The sequence below is a fragment of the Xiphophorus maculatus genome, chromosome 23, assembly GCF_002775205.1.
Source record: "Xiphophorus maculatus strain JP 163 A chromosome 23, X_maculatus-5.0-male, whole genome shotgun sequence".
Classification (NCBI taxonomy): Eukaryota; Metazoa; Chordata; class Actinopteri; order Cyprinodontiformes; family Poeciliidae; genus Xiphophorus; species Xiphophorus maculatus.
The window spans coordinates 5,667,679-5,687,444 of NC_036465.1; the positions used below are offsets into that span (position 1 = coordinate 5,667,679).

The 19,766-nt window shown below is 35.6% G+C and overlaps 1 protein-coding gene across 4 annotated transcripts in view; it reads right to left on the reverse strand.

Moving 5' to 3' along the window:
* Nucleotides 1-308: 308 nt before the first annotated feature.
* htr4 (5-hydroxytryptamine receptor 4) overlaps nucleotides 309-19,766 on the reverse strand; it is a 139,445-nt gene continuing 119,987 nt past the window's right edge. For 3 of the 4 annotated variants that reach the window (XM_023328141.1, XM_023328144.1, XM_023328143.1), the window contains one exon: nucleotides 309-1,658. In XM_023328141.1, the coding sequence (XP_023183909.1) occupies nucleotides 1,571-1,658 (88 nt within the window). In that variant the 3' untranslated portion in view covers nucleotides 309-1,570. The remainder of the gene's footprint in view (nucleotides 1,659-19,766) is intronic. The other variant, XM_023328142.1, reaches the window with a different exon arrangement.

Consider the following 19,766-nt stretch of genomic DNA (forward strand, 5'->3'; position numbering starts at 1 on the left):
GTGAAAAAAGGAACAAATGGATAGCAATTGATATCAAAGCTTTAAAATATTTGAATGTGCAGAAGGTTCCAATTGTTTCATTTAATTTGATTCTTTGAAATCAAGAAATTACCCCAGAATGTCTTTCATGCAGTTAAGCAGCAGAAACTCTAAGGTGCAAACGGTTCCTGTTGTTTCTTATGACATTTTGCTTTCTTATAACTATGAATGGTCTGTTAACCCCCCGTCCCAGAAACTTTGACTAAAAGATGAAGCATGTAAGGAAATGACAATAAAAAAAGACCACAACTGTTTTTAAAAAAGGACAAGTTTGTATTATGAGTACAAGAAAACATTTTGCTTTAGTGTTACGTTTCCTTGAATAAAACACACTGAAAGTCCTCCAGTACATTCTTTATCTTAACCTCCAAGGTGAGCACAGATCCAGGGGAGTACATGGTGTGTCTACAAGGAGCAAAGCGTTGTTGGACGATGAAAAAAAACAAATCTCATACATACACATGAATCACATTATAGAAGGTGTATGCACACACCTGAAATCCACTTGAAAGCATCTCAAGAGATGCACAAACCAGCAAACAAACAAAAAAAAAACAAACTTGAAATGTAATCACATAGATGACAAGAACAAGCACACAGTGCTCTAAAATCGTTCAGAAATCTGTTGAATCATTCATCAGCAGCTTCCATAGGTCATGGTCCTCTTAACTTTTTGCAGTGAAACTTAAAACATTCAGATGAGCGTGGGGAGTGATAAACTCAGGAGTGCTAGCGGTCTTTGTGATAATGCACTTGGACAGTTTAGATCAAGGATTTAATTCAGTCTTGGAAACCCTGTTTTCCTTTTATCTTGTTGAGGATTCAACAGAGCTAGGAAGCTTTGACCTCTGAAAAAAACTGTTTTGTTCCCGGAAAGGAAAACACATGTGATGTCTAAGTGATGTTCAGCAAAGACAAAAAAATGTTCTGGGCTTATCTCTTCTTGCTTCTGAAGCTCATTTCTCCCATCCTACACGGTCAAATACCAAAGAACAACCTTTAAAAATCTAAAGTAAAGTTTTTCTGTCACTAGAAAACAACAGGGAGCATCATAAAATAATCAGAAACAAGTCCAATGTATGTGTATGAAAATCACTTTGGCAATGTAGTTCACCTCTACAACTCTCCAGCACAGTAAATATCAACATCAGCTGAGAATTTCTCCCCCACACTACACCACAGCTGCTGGTTCTGCACATTACAAGATGAACACAGAATGTGATTGGGCCAGCTCAGGCTCTGCAGTCCTGCAGACGAGAACACTAACACATTACCCAGCATTAGAGAAACGTCAAGCTGGTTTCAAGCACCCTGCACACGAAGAGACCTCAGAGAAACTTAGGTTAAGTTTTGACTGAGCTGTAAATTCAGTGGCAGTGCCTGGCTCACTCTCTGGATCCCTACAGTCCTTCCTGTCATCCGAGTTGCAGTCCCACTCTGGGTGTGCAAAGGCTGCTGCGTTCCTTTCAGGACTGCGTTGACACTGTGAGAGCCAAGGCTGGTGGAGTTGTGACTGTGGGGTCGCTGTTTGTCACAAGCAGGACTCGCGGGAGCCGATGTTTGTGTGCAAAGACTTCTTATTCTGCTCTTTGTGATTTCCGTTGTGAAGAACAGAATACCTGAGTGGAGAAAAGGGAAGGGAAGTGATGGGACAAAGAAAAATCACAAAAATTAGGTTAAAGAATGTGTAATTCACAACTTTTCAAGCCAAAAAAGTGAAATCCAAAAATAGCTACCTATCACAACTTTCATAATATTTTCATGGGAGATGTCTTCTATGTTCAGTATAGTAAGAAATCCTTAAATTATTTAAAAAAGCAGAGTACATGAAGAGAAACGCGAACGAGAGAAATGCCTACAGTGCTTCTCTGTGCTCTCATGAATAGAGTAGTCACTCCTGACACTCCCTTGTGCTTTTTATTTTGTGCCTGTCAAAGTGTGTTACTGTAGCTTTGGCATATGGCTGAAAATACAATCTAAAATTCACGCTTTATGTTACATCTAGACATAACTTCAGATCATCCTTTCAATTTGATATCTACATGTGCTCTGTAAGCTCGCTGATTCCCACTTGGACAGAGGTGCAATCTGAAAATTGTGACAGATTCAGATAACAACCTGTACATGTCATTTGAATCTCAAAAGATTCAAAAAAAGTTTCTTTATTTCACTAATTGAACTGAATCACTTAGCCATATCCAGGGCATGAGCTGGTATTGTCACATTTTTGTGTGTTTAAACCAGAGTTTGTCTTTTAGGATAAACAGAATTAAATATTTACAATACTTGAACATGCATAAACTTCCTGTTTTGTTTTATTTTATTGAAACTTTCCCACATTGTCATATAATTAATTTCCAGAATCAACGGGGTGTAAATGATGCTTGAATATGTTATGAAATATTGCTCTCACATAGCTTTGAAAAGTCTGCTAGAAAAAAAAGAAACTGGGAAAAAGACTATAGTAGTATTTTAAAAAATGACTAGTATTATGAGTACAAGAAAACATTTTGACTGAACTGTTTCTCAGTGACCCAAAGTCCTCTCTCAGACGAAAGTCAAATTTTTATTTCCTATTTATTCCCTTTGCTAATGCGAAGATGTTTTTATTATATATATACTACAAATAACAGCTAGGACATTTTGTTATGCTAGGACATTTTGTCCTAGCTGTTATTTGTAGTAGTATTGCCACAAGTGTGGCATTTGGGGTTTAAAGCATACTGTTGACTGACTTTAAAAAGACAGTCAATTTGAACATCTTTTCAAATTTTAGACCAAACTTCCTCCTTTTCAAAAATATTGGAGAAAATGTAATCAAATTTTAAAGATAAATTGCATTCTTGAGAAGGTTCATTCTGGTTTTAAATAGCTTGAAAATATTTGATCTTCTCTTTCAAGAATTTTAATGATATATTTTTATCAACTGATGCTGATAATTACTGTTATACAACACAGTTGCCTTTGAAACAGTGAGTAGTGGAATCATAATTTCTTTTTTTGGTGTTGGTGTTAATGGTGCAGCCTCTTAAAGGATTTCAAAATAATCTTTTTATTCTTAAAACGTTTCAGTGGACTTACTCCACTTTATTTTTCATATTTGCTTCACCCATACTCTCCTTCACAGACTCCAAGGTGAGCGGACCAGCTGCTCTTGGCCTTTACGAAGTTCGAAGGTGATCAGGTTTTGACAGCTGCAGCCTTGAAGATATGGAACAAGGCAGGCTTCTTCACTTTTGTCTTTTATTTCTTGTTTAAAACTCATCTTTTTTTTACATGGAATTTGACACAGCATGAGACATTGTTCTTTTCTGTGAGTTGTTGTATTGTCTAACTTTGTTTTTTTCTGTTTTCACTTTAGTTTCTATTTTTTATTTATTCTCCTAAAAAACATAACCTTGGTTAACTATTTGTTGTTTTGAATGTGGTTTATAAATAAATCGGCTTGGCTTCAGAAATTAAGATTCCCAAATCTGGAGTCAGTCACGATGTAAGAAGCAAAGTTATCTAGTATTGGTCCTCTATGTACCAGAAAACCTTAAAAAATTACATGCTTCCCTCTGTGAAGCTTGTAAAACAGTCAGATTCAAATTTAAGTTTCTGGCATGTGCCAAACTAATCGCTTAGGGAAAGAAATTTAATCTGTCAAAACAATCTTTCAGCAGAAAACAAGCACACAGTAGAATATTTAGAAGAAAACATGTCAAGACAGCTTTAAGTGAAATATCTCAAAAGAAAATTGGTATCTGTAACAGGCCTACAGATCTGCTGGAGTCAAAACATTTGTATTAGAAATGTGCTTCACAGCACACAGGCATGCTTACATGTTATTCTATACATACAACATGAATGCTGGAAATAGCAACCTAGCTTTTCTTTCTGTGTGTGTGTCAGAAAGAGCTCACCTCAGGCTAAAACCATTACGAGCTGTTTAGACAAACACCCCAACCAAAGACACTTCCTGCTGCCAAACTGGCCATGAAATGCACCTTTCAGACAGCCACCAACATTTAGGGCATTGCTGAAAGAAACAGGCTTCAGATTCTCACTGAAGCAGAACACAAAATTGCTCCCACATTGCAGCGTTAAACCTTTAAACGGTTTCACTGTTGTGCTCTGAAAGTGAGCACACTGATGCTTAAAAAAAACCCAGTCACAATCAGTGCAACTGCCAGTAAATTTCTGAAAAGCTTCAGCTGAGCTTTTGACCAGCTGCATGTCACATAGCTGCACTCACAGCAATATGTAATACGTTATGTAACTCCTGAAATATAAGGGATTAGCTTTTTGTTAATTGAATAAAAATTGCTTTGGCAGTGTGCTAATCTGTAGTGCAATGTATTTAGAAACATTGCACCAAGCTCAAGTGATTCTATAAATGAAATGATGCAGTGATCTGTTCTGTTAGAGTCAGCTGAATGGGAAAAAAACACATTACTGACCCAGTAAGTCCTGCAGAATCAAATTTAATCCTGTAGTTACCGCAATATAGCCATGTGACTTTTAGAGGTCTGCAATAAACTCAAGCAATTGAGTGGGAAAATAGTGGTGGTGGGTAAATGTTGGTGTATTTGCATGGGACATTTAACTTTAAAAAAATGGTAACATGAAATGTGGCAAAGATTTGCACTTTTATAAGGTTTCTGACAGATGGATACTTATAAAAGAGTTCAGGTCAGCACGTTTAACAACACTAACAAGAAATGTGTGGATTGCGAAGTGGATGGAAAAAAAACCTCAACAAGAAAATTCCCCTTTACTAACTGGGCTAACAGTGTCATGTTGTGGTTGTTACTTTGTATTTACATTCTGATTTTTCCAGGGTCACTTACTATTGTTATTTATTTATTGTCAAAGTAGTTACGCCTTTGTATTGAGTTTCTTATTTCATGTATTTTTTAACTCCTTTGTTAGTGTCCCGCCCTTTCCCTTTGGTTCATCAACCTGTGGTATAATTTAGCTCCCTGCATGCTCTCTATGTATTTATTAGTCTATTTTTCTCTGTTTCCCTGCTCAGCCCTCTCCCTTAGATGTTTTGGATCTCTGATCCCTCACAGAGAACCCATCCTCCACGCCTTTCCCACTCAGTTCCACCAGCCTAGTTCCACCAGCAATTAGTAAACACCTGGTAGAACTGTGAGTCTGATGAGCGATCTACTTCTCAGTCCAACACGCCTAAGAACAGATGTTAATGTCGGAAAGAGCAGGAGCTTCTTCAAGAATCAGAGGACAATTTCAATTGCTAAATCAAATATCTTTTAAACTTTGTTTGATTTGTACAGCATTTTTATAATGACTGAAAGTAAAAGAACTACTTGATTCTGCTATAAAATCAAGTAGTTATGTGCCTGGAAAATACATAATGCTGCTTCTTTAAAAGAAATTTGTCTTTGCATAATAGCCATATATGACACCATGAAATTGGTCTTCAAGACACTCATCACAACAACCATTCTTAGGAGTACTGCAGCTTGTATGTCAAGCTCAGCATACATGTAATTCCACCAGATGTTTGCAGATTGCTGCTGCCACTAGTCTGAGGGGCAGTGTGGTGAAGATGTGGGGAACAGCTGCTCTGTGAGGCAGAAGCTCGGCTGGAGACCGAAGCTGTTAAATATGCATTGCATTGTATCAACAGACGTTAAGGCACCCCCAAACAGTTGCCATGGGAGTTTCAAGGATTCCTCAGATTTTCATGAATGAGTCAAAGCAACACTCTGAGTGTGTGTTTGATGTGGGAATGATATTCCCTCATCAAAGCTCAAAAAGTCAATTTTACATAATACCCCCTTTTCAAATTCCTCAATTCACTATGCTGCTTCCAAGCTCTTGTCAGCACTTTGACCCTGTTTCTACACCCAACATAACAAATTGTTTTCAATACAGACAAGGGAAGTCCATGACTTGACAGAGCAGGGCTGTTTGGGTAGGAAACGGGGGACCAACACACTATCATTCAGGACCTGGACCTCCAGGATATACATTTGCCAAAAAAACAAAACTTAAACTTCAAACTTCAGCAAAAAAACAGTGAAGGCATAAGTGCTATCATATGTGTACATGAGCAATGGTGGGTACAAAATTTGGTTAGGACACCAAGGCTATGTGTAGTCATTTGGAGCATATATTTAATTTAATACTTGGATCAAATGAAACTCCAAAGCAGGACATGTGGCTCGATCCGTACAGTGTTTATTCGTGGTTTTATTTGTACACAGCTGAGCCAACAGGCCAACTGGCAGAGCAAGAGACAGGATGGAGATTTGTTTAATGAGGCCAGAGGAGAGACACAGTGAGACAGAAGGCCCGGATCACAAGCAGACTAAACAGTTCTACATATTTCAGGCAGCAATGTGGCAAACATTCATCTTGATGAAGTCTCACTGATGAAGACTTTGAGCGGTCTGCACAGCAGACTCTGACATCTGACGCTACATGTGGAAGAGGTGGGAAGTAGAGATCTATCTGTCTATTACAACAACATTACCTCCAGATGAGTGTCATGTAATTTTAAATAAAATTGATAGAAGGTGATTTTAAATCTAAACCACATTATCACATATTCTTGGCTCCTAATGACACCGATTTCATCTACTGAGCAAGAAGTTAGTTCTAGAAGCTGCGTAATGCTCTTCATTGAAGCAAAGAGCTTGGTTTTACATTATTCAATTATTACATTATCAATTCTTTAAGCTGTTGAGATGCAGTCTGGCAAACAAAATGCAAACAAAGCACACTATGAAAAAGTTTTTATTAATTGCTGGTCTTGTATATACTGAGGGAACAAGACTTTCTTGAAAATGTTTAGAGGTTTTATAAAACGAAACTTGTGATGTATTTTTAGATCATTATCTAACTATTTTCAAAGGATTGTTTGGTTTTTTAAATATTAAATAATTAATGAATTAAGTAGTTGGACCAGTGTTGTGTTTATATGTGCAAACAGTTTGTTCCATTTTTTGATTGAAACTATAAAAAATAACTTCCTTGTTCTTTGAGATCATAGACCGTGCTTTAGCACAGACATTCCCAAATAGCTTTAAGCTGTTGGTAAACAGTAGATAACAGCAGAAAGATGATGCATTTTTCCTGTTCTGTCAGGTCTTAATCCAAAATACAAGACTTTTTGATGCACCTGTTTTTAGATCTGACACTTACTGCTTTGTCCACAACTTTTCTGACATAATAATTATTTTAAGCACTCACTATATAACATTTTATCCTGAACTGTATTGTAAGTGAGTCATAAATACAATCAAGTCCAAAGTCTCACTTCAATTTAATAGCAATAGTAATATTGATATTAATATTGCAAAACAATGTTAATCATTCTTAATTGATATTGAATAAAGAAAAATAAGAAAACAATTGTTAGTCTTGATATCATTTTACTAACATGTATTATTTGTCCCACACAGTCATAGCAATCTAAATAAAATCAGTTGTTTTTGTAGCCTCATTCCTATAAATATCCATGAACACACAATACCCTCCGGCCTACAGTGTAAGCTCCTCTTTAATATATTGGGTATATTTGATGAAAAGCTAAAACATTTTAGAGGTATTATTTTCTTCCGTGACATGCAAAATTAAAAGCAACAAAAGTAGGCAAGATACATTTACGACCTGCTCAACTTTGCATGACACTACCTAGTGATATAATAATCTGTCTCATGTCAGATTTATTGCAGTTCATGCATAAGCTTCATAGACATAGGCTTTTTGGTCCTCTCGTTCAGCTGCATTAACCTCAGGATTAACCTTCTGGAAATGAAACGGCACAGCTCTTGTCCTATGTTGTTTAGTCCGTTCATCAAGAGTATGATTAAATGGTAAAAGTGCTCCTGGAGATGCTTAACCAAGGTTAATGTATGGGTTAATGCAGTGGGAACACACAATGGGATAACAATCTGACCAGATTAAACATGGCAGGGAATTTCCATATCTAGATAGGATTCATTGTAAAACAAATATGCTAAAGAGGTAACTATAATGGGGATAATTTTGGTGTTTGTCATTATTATTTTTTAATTTAATTTCAAATCCATAGAAAAGTCCATGACTTTTAAAAAAGTCACAAACACATGGACACAAACCCAACATTTGTGGTTCAGCCAATGTTCTGTTATTTTATATTTAAATGTGACCCTCATACTTTACTTATTTCATAAGCTGTTTATGGTTTCAAACTCAAAATTGCAGCATCACAGAGCTGAGATTTTATGTTACCATATCTACTTTATTTTGAGTGGATCAGAGAAGAATGGAGCCCATCACAATCTTGATTCATTCTGTGTGTGTGGTGAACAGCCGAGGCTTCAATCCATGCAGACAAAGAAGACTTAAAGGCAGAAACACGAGGCAACAGAGCTGCCCACCAAACCTGCAATTTGAAATGTAGTACCTAATCCCTAAGCAAACAACAAAAAATACTTCCCAGGATGGTTAAACCTGCAACACTAAACCCTTTTTTAGCTGCATGTTTCCACTGGTATTTTGATAATTTATTTTTGGTGATGAGCTCATATATATATGGCCTTTATGACCATATATATATATATATATATATATATATATATATATATATATATATATATATATATATATATATATATATATATATATATATATATATATATATATATATATATATATATATATATATATGTGGTGAAATTGAAAAGTTTGAAATACTCCAACTTCTGTCTGTACAGGTAAATGTTGAAAGTCCTTTTTTCTTTTCAGTCCTTCACTCTTTTGATTAGCTCTCTGTCAAACTCCTCTGGTGATTCTACTGGTCCCTCTCATTCAGACTATGCTACTTCACCAAATGATATGAACCTCTGAGGTCCATCTTGATATTTTAATTAGAGAACAACCAAGATGTTCATCAGGGAAGATAAGTGAGGTCAAGTTAAACCTCCTGTGCTGCATTTTAGCTACCTGGGAAGAAATTTACAAAAGTGAATCCTGAACTAATCTTGAAAACAAATCTAACTGAAAAGAGCAACACTGAAAGTCGTCAAAGCTTTACACAACAGAATACACAAGTTTAGTGGTGTAATTTAGGGTTATCCTCCCCTATACTTCTGCTTCATGCTGTGTTAGAAATGACTCTCTCACATCCTCTATGCAGTGGTTTAAAGTTGTTCAGGTCTGAATAGACTAAAGCATCACAATCAGAAAGCTTTTTCCTTCTTTCTGTCTTTTTTGCCTTTGTGGTGTTAGGTGTGTGTTGTTGACCAAGAAAACATTTAAGAGACAAGTTAAGTTTCTCAGCCACATAGTACTTGAAACAAGAGCATCTTACTGAGAAATGAATTCACATCCTGCTGTGACGCTGATGACAGGGAAGAAGGAGAACAGCAAGTACAAAAGCCTTGAGTTCAAGGAGAAAAGAGATTATGGCAGAAGATAAGTGAAAAGAAGTCTGTTTGAAGTGCAACAACACAATAGAAAAATATGCATTTTATTTTGACAAAGAGCTTGGCAACTTTTAAGAAATTTGAAGAAAGAAAGCAAGTATAGTTGAAGCCCAAAGTGTGTGAAGTGGTTTGTCTGAAAGGTATTGAGAAAAGTTTGCAAGAAAGAAGATATGTCTTGATAGTACAATTAATTATATTTAAAAGTACCACTACCTCTAAGGAAGCATTATATCAATGTCTTATAAAAAATAAAGGGTTTGGTTTTCATGTTTTTTGGCTATGAGAAGAAGGTCAGAAAGAATCCACGCATGGGTATATCATGAAAAATCCATCCTAAAATAAAACAGATCGACACAGAAAACCCAGGACATTCTTGCTGCAAGCCACTACCAACCATGCAGCCCATAAAATTATACTTTTTATTCCAAAATAGTGCTAATCAAAACCAGATACCCTTAAATAAAATAGTCTTGACAATTGCAATCACAAGTCATCTGGTTAGGCATTTGATCCTTTAATCTCATTTTAAAGAGATCTGTTCTGTGAAGGCTTTAGAGACACAACTTTAAACCACAGGTGCTCCAGTAAAATCAGAGCTGCATTTTGGTCAACATGTAGTAGAAGAGTAACTCTGCATATCATCATCAACATGGTGAGGGTAGCATGTGCTGCTACAAAAAACGAATCCCTGCTTTACATCACTATAGAAAGATTATTAGGTCAGAATTGATGGGAAGACCACTTAAAACACAGATGTCTGCTCTCTGATGTTAATTATAGGACAAGTATAAAACAGTAAACCCTTTTAGTCAATTGTCATTGCATATTATGAGATTATTCCTCCTTGGTTAAGTAGTAGAGAACTTACTCCCCAATTACTGCTGAGCTATCAATCCCACTAATCTTGCCAATTTTCTTACTCCCATGTTCCAATCAAATAAATTTCAATTCTATCCTCATTTTAGCAGTTCTTCTGCTTAATAGTTTGTCAGCGAGTGAAAATATTTACTTTTAGATGATTTAAAATATAGTTGACAACTGAAAAAGTCTGGAGTAGACTTTCTTCAAGGTGTCAAAAATAAATATGAAGAATTTAAAACAGCTTACTACTTCAATCAAATATTATTTGATGATCTTTGTAGCCAGAATGTTCACTCTCGAATCTAATTTCAGAGAAGGATGAACTTAGACTTGAGACTAAGTATAAGCAGCTTTTCTGACAAGTACCACCCTGAAGAATTAAGGAAAGAGGACTTTCAGAAAATGTAATCTTTCTGGCAATTTTTCCACCTCCACTGTTTGGTGAAGCTGGTCTGGAAAGATGTCAAAAACCATTAAGAAGACCTTGGAGATTTATTGCTGAGGCCAAAGAAACCAATCTGCGGCAGATAAACTGAGAAAGTGAAATACCAAAGGAAAGCCACAGCACAGGTCTGTGTTATTTTCTCAGTGGTTCAGAACCAAAACATTTCATATATGGTTTGAGGAAGAAAGTTTTTCAATTCTTTCAAAACTTTGAACATTTTTTTGTTCTAAAAAGCTTGGGGCTGACATTGGAAGACTTAAAAGAACATTAGCACCTGAAAATATGAAATAAACCCTTAAAGCTTATGGTTAATTAGTTGAATTTGTACTTCTGCCTATCTCTGACAACATACTGTAGCTTCTTGCTGCTTTATGAGCCTCTGTCATAGGAAGCATTACAGTGCTTGGAGAGAGCTGATTATTGCATTTTCCATTCTCAGTTTAGTTGTTTCATTTCCCCCAAAACAGTCTTTACAAGTAGCTCCTCTTTTAAGCCAGCCAATTTTCACTCCACTGAAATTTATTGCCAAGTTTATATAGTGGTGTCATTTACTGACATGATATTACAGTATCCTTAAGCTTAAAAAATCCAATTAATTCTGAAACTGTATAATTTCAACAACAAAAATTTAAGTTTGTTGTTTTTTTAATGTGATTTAATGCAACAAAATTGTTCAATCACCTTTCTTCAACTTCATAACATTTTAAAATGTATTGAAGAGGATTTGAGGTTTTGGAGACGTGGACAAACCTACTTCACCGTTTTGGTAAATCTGGACTCCTTATAAGCTCTCCAAGACACGGATATTTAAAACAGATTCGGGGAAAAAAGTTCAGCCTACACCAATAATATATGGTTCACTTAGTTTTTTTTGTTTGAATTAGAGAGCCCTGGTAAGATCACCTTTTGGAAAATGTAGCCAAAGAGGTTTCAGTGTTGAGTCTTTGGAATGACTGAAAATGGATAAGCTTCACAAATTCTAAAAGCATTTTGACTTGTAATGATGTACAAAGAATACAATCAGAAAAGTGAATCTGATGTGGTTTTGCTCTGCATAGCATTAAATAGAGGAAACAAAGGTACAGTAGGTCAGAATCCTTAAAAGGAACTGAAAGTTTAAAACAGCGCTAAGAGGATGCTCCTCTCAGCCTGAACTCTTCATCAGTATGTAAAACATCACAGTCCTTTCTCACCTTCTTCACCCATTATAATCAATTGACAGCTAAATTCCCCACTGAGCAGTGTGGAAAAGCAGCTAATTTGCACAATGTTGCTTAGTTCAAACAAAAACATTCTTATTTGGTCAAACAAACAATTTAGACAGACAAATAAAATAGAGGAGGCATTTTGAAACCCTGATTTTCTGGGGTCATGATGAGGTAAAGCATCAGACGCATCAAAGTGTTTGAGCCAGGTCAGCTTGTTATTTTACTTTTCATTTCTTCCTTCCTGTCTTTGAGGAAATGTTTTTTGCCTCAGAGGGAACAGTTTGACTCTGTCCAAACTCCACTGAGACTGACGCTGGTTCTCAACACTGGGATAAAAATAGACAGCACAAGAGGGAAATCTCTAGCCATACAGCCAATAATAAAACTTCTCTTTGTGACATATCTTATAGTTGGGATTGGTAAAGGCTAAGCTATACCTTGTAGTTAAGCTTGGGCAGGTACCAAGGGTGTACTAGTCACCTTTGTCTTAACTTTCTTTAAGTGCTTCTTGATAAATTAAACTTTCTAGTAAAACTTACATATTATGAAGATTGAACACCCCTCATAAGTGATGTACAGTATTTCAAGTATTTCAAGAACTTATTCTGCTAATTCTGATAGTATGTTTTTGTTCTTTTGTTACTTGTATGAAAGTATTCAGTAACTACCAATAATGTAAATATATATATATATATATATATATATATATATATATATATATATATATATATATATATATATATATGGTAAACTTTGAATAAGTTTGAATAAAGTTTATCAATAGGTGAAGTTAACAAAAGTGCTATTGAAGATCTATAATCCAAGCTGGAGCTGTGACAGATGAGGCTGAATGAGGTTCCAAATTTATCTTGCCACTACACAGTGAGAACAATGGTGAGAGATGTAAAATACATCTCCAAAGGTGGCTGTTAGGGAACTGCTGTATACTGTGACATATTTTGGTCACAAACACATCTATTTTAATAATATTTTTATACTTTTTCTTCATCACATTTCCCCCACTTCAATTGTGCTGAGCTATAGCCGCTCAACCACTAGTAATATAAATCATATGTGGGTATTGATGGCAGGGGAGGTCCGTCCAACAGGTCAAAAATATTATTGCCATGCAGAATTAACATGCATTGTAAATGAAATACAGCTACCTACCAAATATTGGATTTAACCAGTCCTTTGCAATTGTGATATTGCACACATTAATATTGTAAGTGATATATTGCCCATCTCTTCTCTACAATCACCTTATGCAAATTCTAATATTTGTCAGTAGTTTGAAAGGCAAAAGGCTTTTTTTTCTGTTCACTCATTACATACATAAATGTGCGTATTTGCTAAACATTACACAGATTTTTAGAAGGGTTGAGCATTTTGTTCAAATTTGACTAAAACTGAAAAAAATAAAATAAAATTTGGCAAGAAATACTCCAGGATTTTGTGGAAAAACAAAACATGGAATTTTGTTTTTCCACATCGTTTCTGTTCAGAAATGTTACTGAAGATGACTATTTTTTGTGCTTTTTTATTCCTCAAAAATATATTCCTCAAAAGAATGTACAAATTATTTACAATTTTCTTTCAATGAGAGTCTGTAATTGTTGAGAGTACTGTAATTATGGCTGAGTCCGATTTAACAGTTTTTATACCAGCTGCCTGTATACCTTTCACCTTATCTTTAAACTCCCATTCTGAACAGGTAAAACACTGAATGACCTTTTCTCGGGCAACAGCAGTGAACACTGACTTGCAGTGTTGAGGTGAGCAGCACTGAGGCTGAAAACACTGAACCTCCTGTTCTGTTTGTCTCAGAACATTAATCCAGACTTCTGCCTGGACAGATTCACAAGGGCACAGAGGTGAAATCTGCAGGACTCCAGGGAACACAAGGCAACACCACACATGTCCCTGCTTGTGTGTATACCATGCAACATCTGGGCACACAACTGTCAGAACAAGAGTGTGGGAGGTGAATTCTCAAAGAAGAGATACTAATAATACAGAGTTCAAGCAAGCAGAGCAATAATAATAATGTCATGATAATGTCATGTGTGTCTGAGAGTGTGTGCATTTTTTAGGACTAAGATCGGTGTACTGCTGGATCTCATTTGATTATTTCTGGATGGCTGATATCTGCAACACAGCGTTCCTCAGCTAATTGCTTACATGACTGGAATGACAAGAAATCGCCACATTGTGTGTGTTTGTGTATGTGTGGGGCTGAAAATACACAGTGTGCCACATAAATATGCCAGTTGTATGTGTGTCTTACAAATTGACCAACTTTTGTGCACAGAAATTCAGCCATCTGTCTGTATACAAATTATTCCAATTCTTCTGCAGTTTCCAATTCTCCACTCAGTAATATCATTTTTACTTTAAGATACTTTATCATGCTGTGGGTTTTTCTCGCCTGAAGGTCTGACCTGTTTTCATTCATAGTGTGCCACATGCTGCCGTTTTATACAAGTCGGTGGTGAACTGCAGCCCAGGATCTAGCAGATTTGACACTAGGAACAAACAGTGTCTGAATGATAGTGGACGAACTCCACATTAGTAGGCAAAAAAGGGTAATGCAGAAATAACTAGAAAGGGTCATTCCTGAGAATATTTATCTCAAACCAAAGTTAGGCGTCCATGGAAACCAAAAACCCCTAGAAAACTTGTGTGTATTTTTATTATGCATAATTTCCACCTCCATGGTGTATATACAGTATGTGTCCAGTTAATGAATCCACAATGTGAATAACATGTTGAAAGGAGAGCAGAAACCTGGAAATGATTCTTCTTACAAAAACACCATAAATGTATTCTCATAAAACCTATTTAATTTAAACGAATAGTGAAATATTAATAGTAATAATGTAATAGTAATAGTGATGTCCCAATAGTACTAGATAATTTAAAACTCTTTAAATTTGCTACTCTTACAGCCAATTAGGAGTACAGCATGTTTAATTAAAAGACTAGATCTGAAACAGAATGAAACATCATGACAACTTGTGTTCTAAACCCCACCCAGACTCCCACAGCATGTTTCACAGTACACTGATTATACTTCAAAACAGTTCTCTTTAAAGTAGAAATAATGAACATCTGTGGAATGAAAGTGTTTTGTTTTTCCATTAATGATTTGGAGCTTATTCCTGTTAGCAGTGTGCTTGCCTGGACAAATGAGTGTCACCTACACTGACAAAAGACATTTTTTCTTTCATTATGTCACAACAGAGCATTGATATAACGTTTTAACTTCACCTCCCTTTCAACCTGCCATGAAAATTGGACAAAATATTGCAAAGCAGCTGGCTGGAGGGATAAAGGTGGCTTCAGCTACCATTAGCAGCAAAAGAGTTCAAGGTTTAAAAACGGCTGGAAGCAACTTCTAAGTTCTGTGAAGCTGCATGGAGTTATACTGAGTTAGAAATAAAAGACAAAGTCATAGTGAAATAAATCATCATTAGCTGCATTACATTGAAATGTCATCTGAATAAATTTATCAGTCTTTCACAACATAGTGCTATTTTTTCCAAGCCTTGCCACTCTACATTGATTTGTAATGTTTCAGCAATGTAATGTCATCGTTTCTGCTCAGCCTTCTTGATGTCCCATCATGACATTTCATTAGGTTGTGGCCTGAACTTTCACCAGGTCAGTACAAAACCTTGGTTGTTTTATTTATCAGCTAGTATGTTGAAGATTTGTTGCTGTTTTGGGGAACATTTTTCTGCTGATGACCTAGTTTGGGTGAAGCTGGACAGATGGTCTCACACTTGACATCAGAAAACATTGTGTGGTTGCTAAAACAGGCCAGATCAGTTCCCTACCAACATGTTTGACAGATGGTATGAGGTGTTTGTCCTGACATGCTGTGTTTGGGTTTCTCTAAACATGCTGCTGTGCGTTATAGTCAAACATCTAAACTCATCTGTCCAAGAGACATCTTTTCACAAGTTGTGTGGTTTAAGTAACAACGCAGTGATATTGTCATATTAATTTTACAAAGGTAGAACTTTCTCTAGGCAGTGCTTCTGAACAACCTGCTGTTGTTCAGTTTTTTCCTAAGTTATGTTTTCCTTTTTGTACTGTATTTCTTCTACTTGCTGTTTTTCTCATCTCATCTCATCCTATTTTTTGCATCTTAATTCAGCCAATTTCAATTGATTTAACTCCTCTTATCACAATTTAGTTTTGTTAATTTGAGCTCAGCTTGCCTGAGTTTTGCTTATCATAGTTAAACCTAGCTAAGCTGTTATATTACCTTAGTTTGTTTTATCTTAGCACAGCTTAGTATATACTAGCATATTTTATGTTCATTTATTCAATTTTATCTCAGTACAGTTAAGGGTATGTTCATTAATTTAGATTATTACTTTTATCAGCTCAAATGTTGTGTCAATAATTTGTGTAATTTAAAACACAGGTCTGAGAAGTTAGTAGTCCTTTATATTTTGTTTTTAAAACATTGCATGGTTTGAGCTCATTATCATTGCAAGGACTTGATGTTTGAGTCTGATAGGTTCATTACTCCATCGATTATAAGCTCTGAATATAATTACAATGGATGTTAAAGCAAAAGGTTTTTTTCCCCACTAGCTTCCGAAATTGTTTTGGCTCTCATCTGGCGTAAGCATCTTTCTTCATGATGCCATCATTCTGCTGCTTCTTTGTATAGATAAAAAATAAAGATTGCAACTTTTGGTAAATATATCTGGTTTGATATGAAAGAAACTTTCAGAATTAGAACAGAAATGACTTGGTTTTCTCTATAAACAACAATCCATTGTTTGTATTCTTGTCTCGAACACAACCAAAGGAATTTTAGAAATCAATGACATGTTTGGTGTCACTAGATCTTTCCTCTATATAAGTACACATCATCCCCAGAATGACTAACTGAGTTAATCCTACTGTAAACTTCATTTGGTTGTGTGCTAGTAAATATTTCATATTTGATAAAGTCCACAAACCAAAATTTGTTTTTGTGTCTGAACAATGATCTCCCATGTACCAGATAGTCTGTGAGCATTATGCTGTGACAGGCTTGGTTCTTTTGGTCTCTGCTCCCTTCAACCAAAATGTTGTATACATAGTTTTCACTGTTCAGATACATTGGAAAAATACCTAACTTGAAGCAATTTGAAGCAAGTTGATCTTTTTAATCCATTTAGAAAACATATCCTTAAATAGCTTGCTACTTTGAAACAAAACAAAACAAAACAAAGGTTTAAAGAAGAATTATGTTTGCTTAACAGTTGAAAAGGGATTCTTGTAAGACTCATTTACCATTTGCTTAGAAAAAAATGGCTAAATGGGTCACAAACCAGATCTGCTTTATTCATTTGATTCCTCTGCCTGGTGGAAGACAAGCCCAGGAAAGGTACAAATCAGATGTGGTGTTTTTGATTAATTAAAGAGTTTTAATACTTCTTTTTGAGGAGTTAATTACTTGGTAAGCTCTTTAAATGTTTATTTTTCTGTCCTTCATTAGAATTAAACAAGAAATAAATCAAAATGGTATCTTTTTGTTTCATAAAATGTTAAATATTACAGCAATTAGAACAAAAAACATTACACAAACTACTTCTACAGCATTATTTTCTCACTTATTGCTAGATGAACTTGTGTTGACAATTTTCCTTTAATAGGACAGATAATGACTTCTATTTCCCAAAGAACTATCAATGCAGCATGATTTAAAAAATAAAGTTTGTAAGATTCTAAAGTTGGACAAAAAAAAGTTTTTTTTAAGTTTAACAGGCAAATAGTAATGCATTAGATCACCTTCATATTGGACTAAGTTTGCACCATGTCAGGGTTCTGCAACTGCAGTCCTCAAAGGCCAGTGTCCTGTAACTTTTAGATGTGACCCTGATACAACACACCAAAAATCAAATCATTGAATTACTTCCTCAGTCAAGTTTGAAAATCCAATGAGCTGATTATTTGACTTAATCAAATAACAATTGACTTATTTGACTTAGGTGTGTATTACCCTGGAGACAGAACATCTGGGTCCATGTTACACAGCTGCCACTCAACCTGATCATGCCCACACTGGACTGGCAATGCTCCAAGAATCCTAATTAACTGTGATGTTTTTAGCAGCACAACTGCCAAAGAAGTTCTTCCACTGCTCTGGTTGCAACAGCAAGGGTCTCGCAAGGCCCTGGTAGAAACAATCCATGTTTTCCCAAGACAAAAAGAGGAATACAATTTCACTTTCCTTATGGGCTTTGCAGTTGACAATTAGATAATATCTAAGTTTTAATTTTTAATTGCTTGAAAATTAAGTATAAAGCCTCTAATAGCTGACTGAATTAATGTCCAATTACTGGCTGGTTCATTGACTATGTATTCAAACCTTTCTTACCTTTAATCAAACCTTTAATCTAATGGCCTACTTTAGGTAACATTGGATAGATACAGAGGGACCTATTTTTGCCTTTGTTCTTTATAAACCTCCTTGAACACCAAATGCTCCACTATATAAGGCTCTGTGCCTGTTCACACACCACACATCTCTTACTGAGGCAACATGAATAATATAGAAGGGAAAGTAGAAAATTCCCTGCCAAGCTGAGCTCTATACCTGGCAGGAAGGAAAAATTACGTCCCTGCAGTGTGGAGTCCCGTGAGACGAGGCAGAATAAGTTCATATTTACATGAAGCTCAGAAAGAAGAAAATAAACAGGCCTGCATAAACAGATGCAGAGTAATCATGAATGAAACCTCAGAGAAAGTCAATATGTGTGTGAGCACAGGTTTATGTATTGGCTTTCTGCATTTGTGAGTCAGCAAAACAAGGAAAAGCATTGTGTGTAACCAAGAATAAAGGAATGTTAAAAAAAAGTAAAGAAAGGGGTAAACAAATACTGCTTTTTTGCTGCATATCATTTTGTGAAGCAAAGAAGGATCCAAGAAACTGCTCAGGATTTGAGCTTAGGTTGCTTTGTCTCTGCTGCCTAATTGCTAATCACAGTAGTGCCAACCACACAGGCCACAGCTTTATTTTTGGCGAAAGGCTTTGTTTGATATTCCCGCCAGGACTCCATGATGAAAAGTTCAAAGAATTCCAGACTTTAAACACATTTTGGTTTACCACATCAAACTCCACAAAAATGATTGGTTAATAACAGCAGGTGCTGGAAATAAAATGTAATTTAATGTCTAAGAGTTTTGATAAAAATAATAAATAATAATTAGGAAAAAAAAAGAGGAAGAAGGCAGAAATGTGACTGTGCATCACAGGGATTTAAAATATTTAAGATCCTGTATTACGTTTAAGAAGAAATGGATATGAAACAAATGTTCAAAATTACTATAAAAAAATTTTTAGTTGATATTCGTTAGTTTAAGCAAAAGATCACAACATGATATAAGATCCCATAGAGTTAAGCAATTCATATATAAAAAACAACATTTGGTATATGAAGGGATACATTTTTATATTTATCTGAACCAATTTTATCTCAGTTTTTCTGGTAAGCTATGTAGATCCTAGGAAAAACAGTATGCATTTGCTGAACACCCTTGGTGCTAACATATGATTTTAAAGTAAAATATTCCAAGCACATTTTTAAGCTATATATTTAAAGCCAGTTGCAAACACTTAGAGCAGCTTAAAATTTTCTCAGGATATTCAGCCCAGAGTCAGAATATATAACACTCCTCGAAGTTGCATAACACCCAAGGGAGCTTCATCCCAGAGTCTATGGGCCCCAGTTCGCATGTTAAATCCATGAAAATGCAATTAGGAAATGACTGAACAGGAGT